This window comes from Hippocampus bargibanti, linkage group LG12 (genome assembly GCF_051943395.1).
Source record: "Hippocampus bargibanti isolate YZ-2025 linkage group LG12, ASM5194339v1, whole genome shotgun sequence".
In the NCBI taxonomy this organism is placed as follows: domain Eukaryota; kingdom Metazoa; phylum Chordata; class Actinopteri; order Syngnathiformes; family Syngnathidae; genus Hippocampus; species Hippocampus bargibanti.
This window is the reverse complement of record NC_142745.1, coordinates 11,861,792-11,875,015: the sequence shown is the minus strand read 5'-3', so window position 1 is coordinate 11,875,015 and position 13,224 is coordinate 11,861,792. Positions and strand designations below refer to the sequence as shown.

Here is a 13,224-nt window from a genome sequence, read left to right as displayed (position 1 = left end):
AAAAGTGGATATAGTATTCTTTGTTAGATGGAGGTGTTACCTTATTGTACAAGTTTAAAGAACAACCGACGTTACTTTTTTGTTTCCTAACTGACATCAGAAAAACGTTTTATAGCATCTAAAATACCCACAACACGCAGTATGATATTTTTAGTCAAATGCAAAACAATCAATAAAAATGACTTAAAATGTCTAAAAAGTACCTCAATTTGAAACCGGAAGTGGCCAGTTTCAGAAGGTCCCGCCCCCATGTTCGTAGTGTCACGGCAAGACATCTTGCCTTGCTCGAGAATCAAAACAATGGCTTCAGATTCGTAGAATATGCTTTCTTGTTACTCATCCAGTTATGAATATGATTCAAATAGTTCTGAAGAGAAAAGCATACATGTCTGCAATCGATTAAAGAATTTATTCCGTGTCATTTTGAGGGGGGTAATGTAGCACCGAAAAGAGGCAGAAGAGGGCGACAAAGCTCCGTGGAAAGCTCCGTGGAAACGGGCTGATTAATTTCTTACAATTTTTGTCAGTGAAAATCAAATAGATGCTCGGTGCCAAACACAAGGATTCACCATCGCGTTATGTATGTGTTTTCCTTCTAATTTCACCATCAACACGGATCAACACGAAGTTTTCAGACCAAACAAAGTATTGCAAAATACATTGAGGTGATGCAAGGTATGTCCTTTCTCGCTGAGAGGCGTTCCTTCAGTGACGTCACGTACGGACTCGTCACCAACTCAAAAACTAGACTTCCGGAATATTCAGCGCGAGTCTTAAAACGTAAAATATAGCTATATGCGGTGGAATCTTTGTAAAATACACTCTGGAGAAGTCATTTGAAGTCATTTTACAAATTATGGACACAACTTGTCTGGAGACGTCGGTTGTCCTTTAAGTACAACGATAGGCATCAAAGTTGTATGTACTGCTGTGGGAGGTTGAGCTGCCCGTCCTCTTCCCAACAGTATCGTGCTCACTTGGGCTACTCATTGCTGGGATAAAAAAAAGTGGGTCTTTGACTTGTCTGATTGCTTTTGACAGCTGACTCTCTTCCCTGGCGGATCAATGGAGCTCAGCGCTCTTCATTAGAAACATCAATGCAGGGCACTTCCCCCGAGGCTCAGCAAGGCCTCTCTTTGCTCTGCCAAAGCCTGTCTTTGCCTAGCTTGGAATGAGCATTCTTGACATTTCATTTGCTTTTCTTTTGTATGGTTAATGTAAATATGAAAAATTATAGATTTAAAGTATGCTAGATCAACGTTCAAATATTGTGTGGATCTCCTAACCAATAGTGTTATTTGTCAATTTGTCCTTTTTTCTTTATTTGCCATGACGGAGCCCCTTCTGTCGTGGTCCAAAGTAAAAGCAGAAATTGTGGAACTATTCAAGAAAATTGCAACAGATATATCCAATGTCAGCTCTCTGGATGAAAAATAATGTATTTCCGCAGTGTAAGGTGCACCTAAAAGAAATACGGTGAAACCTCGGTTTACGAACCCCTTGTCTTACAAATTTTTCGGTTTATGAACGTTACATTTATGAAAATTTTACCTTGGCATACGAACTATTTTTCAGGATATACACGGAGCTGCCACAATGAGTGATGTGTCGTTCGCGAACGAGCCCGTTCTCCTAACAACTTGTTTTTGTCGTCTATTCCCCGCACCCAGTCTTCGGTTAAAGCCACGTGATTGGTCAAGAACGCAGCAGTAGGGGATGGGGTTACAGACAGGGAGAGAGTGAGGCCGTTCTCCAAAAAACAAAATGGCGTCTTCGGTTAAAGCCACGTGATTGGTCAAGAACCCAGCAGTGGGAGCGGAGGGTTAAACATTAAAGAGACAGGCAGACAGAGAGAGAGAGAGTGAGAGAAATCACACACACACGAAAGGGAGATGACAGAGTTTTAAACCAAAAAACAAAAGTGGAAAATAAAAGAAAAAACATTTAAAAAAGGTTAGAAAATGGATAGAAAACAGAAATGTAGACTCGTTTCAACTTTGATAATTCAAAAGCAGAGTGTAGGTTAAAAATATCCCATCAATCAGGCTCCACAAATAACCCGCACAAGTCATCTGTACACTTGATGCTAAAAGCTATCAACCCAGCTAAACAGATCACAATTGATGAAGAACTAGATACAATGATCACAGAGAAAGCACCAAAAGGATCATTCCTCAAGATGGTGAAAGAAGAAGGCTCCGTTCCTCATCAAGTGTTTAATGCTGAGGAAACCGGGCACTCCATTCCATCAAGCCATTAACGACCATTACAAAGATAAATAAAATGACTTTATTGTACAATAAAGTTTATTTCTCTAATCATAAAACTATAGTACATTTATTATACATAAAGTAAGGTATATTTTGTGTAGTTTTAAGGCTTGGATTAGAAAGTAGTAAATTATGTTTAATGGGGACCTGGGAACAGATTATTCTCATTTTAATGGTTTCCTAGGGGAAATTAATTTTTGGGATACACCCTTTTCGCCTTTTACACATTGTCTGGGAACCATTTAAGTTTGTAAGCCAAGGTCCCACTGTACATTTACTCAAAATGGGTGACCCAAAAAGATGGGTCCTACTGAGTCAATGTTTTCTCCCAAAAGGGGAGTGCGTAAAAGTGATTGACAACTTTGTGAAACGAGTACAGGTTTGTTTGCTTGCAACGAAATGGTGGACATTTGGAACACGTCTTGGGAAAGCCATGAATTGACTAAAAATTGACAGAAATAGCTGAAACTCTGGTGAATGGTCTTCCATAAACTGAATAATGTGTGGTTGTAATTTGAAATAAATAGTTTTTTAATCAAAGCCACAAATGAAATTTTTATGGGTATGCATCTTTTTGGGTCACCATATACAACAAAAAAGTCTGTTCTTCTTTTCCACCTCCATGTTAAAAACTTAAACAAGGCGGTAAATGTATATGGTGCACCCATCCAGAGCATCCAGATGCTACTTTGGTCTGACGAGCAAACACCAGCCTGTCTGGTTTTTGTTCCCGTTCGCGGAAGCGAGAACTCTCTGAAGAAGTTTGTCTGTGTCGGCGGCGCGGCGGCTCGAGGCTTTGTCGTAAACACGGGCGTTGCATCAGTTTGACGCTCCAAACGGCTGGAAATGATGGCATCGCACATATGAAGTGTTGTCGTGCGTAGCGACAGCACAAAGAGCAACACATGCCAGAGATGCCGCTTGTTGTCATGACGGTCGTGAGCCAATGACGACCTGATGTGTCGTCATACGGCCTCTCATTGGCTCCCTTGCCGGACGCCATTCAAGAACCCGGGCCCACCTGTTAAGTCTGACACACGCACATACACAGACACACACACACACACACACACGCACGCACACACGCACGCACACACACACACACACACACACACACACACACACACACACACACACACACACACACACACACACACACACACACACACACACACACACACTGTATCCCTCTATCACACACCCACACACGTACACGGACTCCCATCCATATTATGAGCCGTCACAGAAGAAAATTCAGTGTGTGTGTTGAGCACATCCCTGCTCTTGCTCAGATCATCAATAATGCATGGCTTTGGCAGGATGAAAGGCTGTTTTGACTCGGGGCGCGTCTCTCACCAAGAGAAAGACATCACGCCTCCTAACTGTAGCAATCATGCCAAAGTGAACCAACTCTGAGTGCCCGCTCTCTCTCTCTCTCTCTCTCTCTCTCTCTCTCTCTCTCTCTCTCTCTCTCTCTCTCTCTCTCTCTCTCTCTCTCTCTCTCTCTCTCTCTCTCTCTCTCTCTCTCTCTCTCTCTCTCTCTCTCTCTTTTTCTCAGAGAACGCATGCGGGTTACATAAATAACATTGACTTTTGGCACGTTTGCACTAAATCAAGTTATTGATCATGTATTCGCCAGAAGGGAGATAGACAGTCTGCTTGTTTAATTTGAAATGTAGTTATTTGTACAGTTTAAAAATGCAACATAATAAACACATTTTAAAGCATAATATCATGAAGTATGGGGCCACTGTCAGTTTTGAAAGGACCAACTAAACTTTGCTCACAGAAAGACTTCTTGTTCACGTTGGACATTTAATCATTTACTGTCTCTTTTTTTCACCATATACAGTAAACTGTTTTACTGCCAGATGTGTAAAATGTGTCCACTGCAGTGCCAGGATTTTTGTCATTGTCACTTGAATTCCAGTACCCACAGAATATAGAATTTTAGGACTACATAAACATTCAATGAAGCGTTAAAAAAACTCAGATTATCTTCTTTCATCAGAAAAAAAGTTAATTCCTAAATGATATAAATCTGGAGTTATATAAACTTCAAATAAGAGCAGCTGTCCAAAATACAATGCAATACATGCATATTGGTTTATATAGCGCTTCAACAACAGCTGAAGCTGCAACGTGGAAAGAAGGGAAATGCTTCCCTCTTGTGGAAAAGAAAAAAAACGCTGCTAGAGGCCTTGGCCAGCGCTTTACCGGCATCCAAGCATGAAAAAACAAAACCCAAATACATTCAGAAATGGCGCTCTACGTTATATCTTCAATTCCAGAATAAATGGCAGTGAATAAGTTAACGTCACAATTGTTAATGCTAGTTTCCTGAGCATCTGTGCCTCAGATCTGGCAGTAAACTCCTCAGTCTCCACTTTGCTGCAGTGGAGCCACCTATCGAACTTGGTGAAAAGTACATGCAGGAGATCCTTGTTTTTGTTTGTTACGCAGACGGTAGCGTGCCATCAGAATCAGAATCAGAATCAGAACACCTTTATTCGTCCCGCAATGGGGAAATTTGCAGTCCACAGCAGCAATTGAAGAGGGATGGTGTTGGGGTGGGAGTGAAAGGATAGAAAACAAGATATTCTATTCATGTTGCATGTAATATCATTTTATGTAGTTTTGATAGTTTTACCCGATTTATTTTTGTTTGCAATTATTGCATCAACCCAATATCCCAACCGTGTGCTTTTTCCATGTCGTTGTAGCTACAGCGTGTAAGTGTATATGTGTGTCAAAATGAGAGAGCGCCTGGATGGATGCCTTTGATGTTCCTCATTCACTCACACTCGGCACAACTCAAGTCCCAGGCCTCATCTGGCTTTGAAGACCTTGATTATTCAAGCTGCCCTCTTTGTACTTCAAACATATGGAAAGACAACGCTCATGACGCTGCACCAGATTTATTTATTTATTTGCTTCCTGTCAAAATGCATTGGGTTCTAATTACAAATGTTCACATGATACATTTCATGGGGATGCATTGCATTACAACGTTCTTTCACATGGACCTTTTTTCCAATTAGCTTTGAACATAAAACTATTTTGAAGGAGGGATTTCAAGATAGTTTTATCTTTTAATAATAATAATAATAATAATAATAATAATAATAATGTTATTCAGAAGTGCCTTTCAAAACTCTCAAGGTTTTTGTAGCAGGTCCGAGTTGGAAATCTATGAAACGTAACTTCTGAGCACTCAAATAAACATTTCCGTTCAGGAAGTAAGTAAGCAGTTTGACATAATGAAATACTTAGGTTTTTAACTATATATATATTTTTTTGTAAACGGTATGATTTATATGGCACCTTTCAAAGAAACACCAACCACTCTTAAAAACTCATTAGGGGGAACAAAAGTCCCCAGTGTATCTAAAGCCTACACATGCATCATTGTTCAATTCCAAGCTTTTAGGAAATTAAAAATGAGACAAAGATACAAAATCATTCTGAAACATTTTCCCTTCTATTAAGGTGAAATGTCTGGCCGGATTAACAATTTATATCATTCCACCATGACGTCCCTGATCCACTGCTGAAAAGGATGCTTTGATCTTCTCCTCTTTCATCTAGAACTGCTTCATGTCACAAATAGGTGAAGAATGAACGACTCTGTTTCTTTGTGTTGTCATATTATTTGTTATTCAGTTATTTATTTATTTATTTATTTATTTTTTATTTCCTTTCCTCTTCCTTTCATAACTTTACTGCTGTGTTACTTCCGGGTAGAATGAACGCTGGCGCGAATGGCTGACACTGCTCACCCGCACACAAAAATCCCATTACTGTAAAGTGTCCTTGAGAGTTTTGAAAGGTGCTTAAAAATGAAATGTATTATTATTATTATTATTATTATTATTATTATTATTATTATTATTAAATCACAGTTTCCATCCAAGTGTTACCACACTGAACAGCGTACGGAACATTGCAAATTTGTGAATTTGATCAGAATCCGCAAAATATTCCATATATCTTTTCAGTTTTTACTTTGTTTTTAATTTGTTTTCACCAAGAAATTTGGAACAGTTCAGGACAGGTAAGAACTGTGTGTCTTTGCATCATTCTTTAAAACCCGTCTTAAAACTCACTTGATATTGGTTTCACTCCCTGGTGATTTCTACTATCTTCTCCTATCTGAGTCAGGTACAGTGTGGTTGTTTGTTAATTGACGGTTTTGTTAAGTCGATCAGACCAGAACCTATATCGTCAAAATTCTGCTGGGATAGACAGCAGTTCCCTACAAATGATTCCAAGTGGTTTGAGGCGGATTTATACTGTCAATATTTTTTTCATTGCACAGAGGCGATTTGCTGCAGGGTTTGTGTAAAAACCTTGATTGGTATTGCCCCTATTAGATAATCACGTGTAGGACACAGAATGTTCGTGCTGATTTACAGACATGAGGACACATGACAGCCCTGTGCACTGATCAATAAGTCAATTAGCCGCGCTGCTGCTTGTTTACTTTCACTACCGACGTGTTTATTTCCCTATTTGACTGCCTTCCATAAGTACTACTGAACATTTGGTTGATTCGCATGGCTGGTTTTATGTGACTGGTGTCCCTATTTATGTTCTTTTTAGAACAGAGGCGCCCGTTTTCAGCCATTTGTTTCACGATAAATAAGCCTTTTTGCCATGAGCCCTTTGGGCAGAAGCCCTCATTGCCGTCTGGTGCCATATGGACTTCTCACTGCGTTTGATTGTGTGAGGCCACGTGAGCCCACTCCAACATATGAAGCCGAGTTGAACCAAATGAAACTATCTCACATTCTATTCAAATTCTGCCAAGTTTCCACCATTGTTCAGATTTGTGTGCTATTTTCCCTTCATAGGAAATTATAGGATCATATGATCTGGTTAAGAATCAAAGCATAGTAAGCGAACTATATTTGTCATGGGTTTTGAAGATCTTAATCAACAAATGTCGAATCATGTGATATTTTAACTATCAGGCTATTAAACTAGTAGATTCATTGACACCGATGTCATTGCTCACAAGCTGAGTCTTATCCACTTCTTATTGGGCAACATGTTGGCATGCCAAAGTACACACATAGACTTGTGCCATTCTATAATCACTTGTTTTGGCACATTTAGACCTTAATCGTTTCCATGACAGAAGAATCTCTTCCTGTTTATATGGTACATATACTTATAACGTACAAACACTTGCATGCCTGTACGTTCTCGGCTTTTACTTATTTATTTATTTATGTATTTATTTATTTTAAAGAAGTGTAGCCTGAGCTGAATTACGGCACCACCACAAATATAAGAGGAAATGTGATTTTTCTCATGCTCAAAAAAAAACAAACAGTCAGACGTCACATGAAGTATTGCCCGGTAATATCAAGACACGTTTTTTTAAGATGGCAAATTTAAAAAAATATTTTCTTTGGGTTTAAGGCATAGTAACAAAATTGTCGTCGAAAATAATATGCTTCCAAACAAATTCGGTGCGCTTGAGATTTGGGCATTGTATGCTGACTTCAAGTTAACAATAAGCAGAACTTTGGTCAGAAGAGAACAATTCATCCTAAAAGAGGCTTAACATGGTTTATTGAAGTTTACTGCCAAACTCAGCACAAAACAAGGACTTTGAACACTCCAAATTGTCCCTTGGTGTGAGTGTGAGAGTGACTGTTCGATGTCTTTGTGTGCCCTGCGATTGGCTGGCAACCAATTCATGGTGTCCCCCCGCCTCGTGCCTGAAGACAGCTGGGATAGGCTCCAGCACCTTGCGCGACCCTGATGAGGAATAGCTAATCGATTGCTAGCTAGATAGATAGCTCGTCAACTAGATAGCTAATAGATAGCTAGCTACAGAGCTAGCTAGATAGCTACTGAGATAGCTAGCTAGACAGATAGCTGGATATACTCCGGTGCGCCTTATACGTATATGGAAAAAGTTACAAAATACACAATTCACTGGGGTTATGTTCCAATATATTGTCTTGGTAATCTATTCAGATAATTTGCGTGTCATTTTATTGTAGATCTGAAGCTTCTCTGTGTCACAGGCCCGTCATATCAGTCTCTGATACATAGCGATGGGCCATTTTGAAATGTTTCCGGATAAATAATACACAAGTCTCTTACAATGAGGAAAAAATAACTTGCAGTTAGCCACAGCACTGCCATCACTTTTAAGAATACTTGAGTCTCCTTTAGCCATGCGACATGTATTTTGGTGTGCCCAACTGCGATTCAGCACGAGGTTTTGAACACCGATGGAAGTAAAACTTGTCGGCACATATGAATCAGGCAATACTTGGTCAGATAATATTTACAACCATTTGTGCGAGATTTTGACATATGTATTTTGATATAATAATAATAATAATAATAATAATAATAATAATAATAATAATAATAACACATTTCATTTATAAGCACGTTTTAAATCTCTCAAGGTCACTTTACAGTCACAGGATATGTTTTTCTGCAGGTGAGCAGTGGCAGCCACACGCACCAGCATTCACTCAACCCGGAAGTAACTAAAATAGATAGAAAGCTAGCTAGCCAGCTAATAGATAGCTAGATAGCTAGATATCTGTATATCCAATAGATAGCTAGATAGCCCGATAGATAGCGAGCTAGATAGCTAGCTAGATAGGCCGATAGATAGCGAGCTAGATAGCTAGCTAGATAGCCAGCTAGATAGCCAGGTAGCTAGACAGCTTGCTATCCAGCTCGCCCTGTGACTGTAAAGTGACCTTGATAGATAGCTAACTAGCTAGATAGACAGCTAGCCAGCTAGATAGAGAGCTAGTTATACTGACTATTCAAATTTTGCAAGTGAGGATTGATGACTAGAAACTGTATAAAACTGCAATTCTTAAAACCCCACTAAGCTCAAGCATGGTTTTTATTTATAGCACCCCCATAATTTCCCTTGTGTTTTTTTTTCTCAGAGCATGGAACGAGCCAGGTTTCAGGCCCGCTGTAATCCAAACAGGATCGCCGTCATCCACCATCGCTATTCTCTTCGCTGAACGAGCAGAGGAAGAATCATGCTGTCTGGCACTTGGCGACGCTCAATGGGGCACCAGCAGCAGCCTGCCGGGGGGCCCGCGATCAACACCAGGGGGGTGACGCTGTGCGGCGTCCCCAGCGGCACGGTAGTTCTCGAGGCCCAATATGATTATAACTACCGCGGTGCTGACGGAAGGCAAGTTTGCATTCGGGAGGGTGAACGGTTCATACTCCTTAAGAAGTCCAACGCTGATTGGTGGCAGGTGAGGAAACACTTATGGTAAATATCTTAACCCTATAATAATCATATTTACCGTATTTTCCTTTGTATAAGGTGCACCCAAAAGGCTTAATTTTCTAGAAAAGATGTCCCTGCCCCTTATACGCTGATGCACCTTATATGTGAAGTCATATTGAGCCACAACAGGTCTTGCAACTACTGTCAGCAGCCACTGACTCTTGTAGAAGAAGTAGTGCGTAACCCAGCCTACACTGTAGCGCCTTGGTGTGCCTTATATTTGTAAAACTTTGATATATTTATATATTATATTTGGAAAATATTTTTCATTCATTGAAGGTATGCCTTATAGTCCGGTGCGCCTTGTACTTCGGAAAATATGGTACGTACTTGGTTTAACTTTGAATGAATTTGGTTTCTTAATATGATGTTCGGATTTGTCGTGATATACATGAAAGTGCTAATTGCCACAATTTGCAAGGTGGGGGTGGACCCCAAAATGGCAGGCAGGAGGGGGGAGCATGGTGTATTTGACCAATTTTATTCAATAAAGTCTGCAGGAAAACAAAATCATTGGAACAAAAAGGTCCAAAGTAGCAAACAAAATCATGAGTGAAACATGACAAGACAAAACAAACCTGACAGGGTGAAACAAACAATGACCCGACACTGAATGGTCATGCCGGGAGTCATTTTAACTGCCACTGATTAAAACGACCAAGACCTGTGCAGCTGCAGGCGGGGCCCGACAGTGCCGCCCGTTGGCCGCAAACCGAAATGACAACTATTACTGGAAATGAGTTTGGCCCATACATACAGCATCTCTTCCAGTTATTTAAAAAAAAATACTACAGGTACAAATGAGAGCAAGTGTTCTTTGTCCTAAAATGACTGCTAATGTATATTAAATATACAATAGATTAAATTTTTTGGCCAGGTAGGTAACATTAGCCACGAGACCACTTATCTGTGTCCACAGCAGATGCTTAAATAGGGGTTTGTGTTTGTGGTGTAACAGGTGCGGAGGATAGGGGCCGCGAGTAAAACGAAGCCATTGTACGTGCCCGCCACATACGTGACGGAGGTTCCTGTCGCGCCCATGCCCTCGCCTCAACGCCTCATCATCTCGGCTGCCCTCAACTCCAACGTCCGCATTTTGCCCCGAGTGGCACTCACGCCGAGCCCAACGCAAGTTACAGATCACGATCATCACCAAGGTAAAGTGATAGAGAATAGACAGAATAGAAGTTATCCTATTTAAAAGTTTCATGCCACCGAACACAAGGCCCACAATGGAAGCACAGAAAATCCGGGGTCAATCATGGAAAGGATAACCATTAAAATGTCTATGTTCTGTTGGTTGTGGATATTGGTGCTTGGGACGTCCAGGGGCGTGGTATTTAAATCAAGAAGACTGTGTTTTACTAACGTATGTATCACTGAAATTTGCACACACCCTCAATAAATATCTTGGCAGAGGGCTGCAGATGTTAGTCGTCGGTCATGAATGGCAGAGTCCCCTGCCGGCAGTAAAAGACAATCTTCCTGTGTTTGTTCACAGTGTCCGACCGAATATCTCTGCCATAAAGTGAGAATGCAACACAGTGATTTTTTTTTTCGTCCTTATAACACAACCATTGTTCGTCTGAAATGTTCATATCACAGCGAGTAAACCCGTCTACCGCTCCATGGAGAACCTCAGCTCCAGCAGTGCCTTCAGAGCTCTCGACAACGACGGCAACATGCGAGGCATCCGTTTCTCCACCTTGGCGTTCAACCCTTCTGCCTCCCCGTCGGGCCACCTTATGGTCAGCGGGGATGGACCTGCCTCTCAAATGGCGGCATGTAACGGCAGGGTGGTCCCCATGATCACTCGCAGCCAGAGCCAGTGCAACCTGACGGACAATGTGGTGGAGAACCCTTATGACGAAGTGGGTGGGAGCTTCAGCAGACAGGTGAACTACACCCTCCCGAAGAAGTCCTGCAGCCAGTGGGACATGCTGGGATCTTCCGGAAAGAACAACCACTTGCAGGTAGGAATGTGAGTGTGTCAAAGGAAGCAATGAGTCAATTATTTTGTACAGTATTTTAATTGGATCCAATAATCTTGTAACTTTTTTTCTGACCACTGGAATTTATTAAGATATTTTAACTCATTCACTGTCAGATGATGCGCAAAAGTGTGTTAATAGAACAATTATATGTGATACGGTACAGAACAATTATAGTTCAATTATATGTGATACGGTAAAGTATTTCATTAACTCATTCACTGCCAGACGTTCAAAAATGTGTCCACTTCAGTGCCAGGCTTTTTGTCATTGTCACTCGAATTCCACAACCCACAGAGTTTTAGGACTACATAAACATTCAATGCAGCGTAAGAAACTTTACTCTCTTCTTTCATCAGAAAAAAAGAGTTAATTCCTAAATTATATGGGTATGGAATTATCCGAGCTTGAAATGGGGGCGGCTGTCCAAAATACAATGCAATACACACATATTGATTTATATAACGCTTAATAGCTGAAGCTGGAACAAAGCGCTAACATGGAAAAAGTGGGAATGCTGCCCCCTCGTGGAAGGGAAGAACATTGCCAGAGGTCTGACCAGGGCTTTATCGGCACCCAAACAAGAAAAAAACAAAAGCTGAACAAATTCGGGAATGGCACTCAACGTCATATTTTCAATTCGCGAATAAATTCGTGAATAGCAGTGAATGAGTTAAAGAACGATTGTCCTCATTTTGGCCTATGTTTGTTTTCATTGTTTTTTTATTTCTTTTTACCACAAAGTGACATCTCAACTATATGGTCAAGGCTTAATGTTAAAAAACAACAGATTTTTGTTATAGGTTACTTTAAAAAAAAATGAAAACGTTCACTTTTATGTCTTGGTTGTTCATGAGTTCAACAAGGTAACTTATTTTTTGGAGTATAAGGCACACCACCAAAGATTTTTTTACATATACAGTATAAGGTGCACCTGACTATAAGGCATTCAAAACAGCATTAGAAACCTTAGACGCTCCTCTTTCATAAAAAAAAAAGAGTTAATTTCTAAATTATATGGGTATAGGGTTATCCGAGTTTGAAATGGGGGCGGCTGTCCAAAATACAATGCAATACACACATATTGCGCTTTAACAACAGCTGAAGCTGGGACAAAGCGCTAACATGGAAAAAGGGCGAATGCTGCCCCTTGTGGAAGGGAAACACATTGCCTGCGGTCTGACCAGCACTTTATCGGCACCCCCGCAAAAAAAAAAAAAAAAAAAAAAAAAAAATTGAATAAATTCGGGAATGTCATTGGATGAGTTAAATCGAGGGAATCAACATGTTATCCTTGCTGTATTCAGTGTGAATGTTTTCCTGTCTGACAGCATTTGGAGTGAAGCGAATTGCATCATAATTGGAAGGTTCCGCATTGCATCATCTTTGGACTGAGTCATATTGTAGGGTGATTGCGATTACATAACATTGAAATAAGACTGAATGGCACCGTACCGTGATTTGTAACTTGTTTCAACTGGAGCTAATATCATCACACTGCAGATTCGTCTTACATTAGCTAGCTGGCTATCTTTTAACTATCAATTAGCTATCTAGATAGCTATCCAGCTAGCTATCTATTAGATATCTGTTAGCTAGATAGTTAGCTGGCTACCTCTTTTTTTCCTTTCTTTCCTTTCCTCTTCCTTCCATAACTTTGCTGCTCTGT

General features: G+C 40.5%; 1 protein-coding gene across 1 annotated transcript in view; it reads left to right on the top strand.

Annotated features, from left to right (window-relative positions):
• The window catches only part of arhgap9 (Rho GTPase activating protein 9), a 45,769-nt gene that overhangs the window by 2,794 nt on the left and 29,751 nt on the right, over positions 1-13,224 (top strand). Inside the window, 3 exon segments of the mRNA XM_089010817.1 lie at positions 9,206-9,529; positions 10,523-10,721; positions 11,170-11,537. Of these exon segments, the coding sequence (XP_088866943.1) occupies positions 9,305-9,529; positions 10,523-10,721; positions 11,170-11,537 (792 nt within the window). The 5' untranslated portion in view covers positions 9,206-9,304.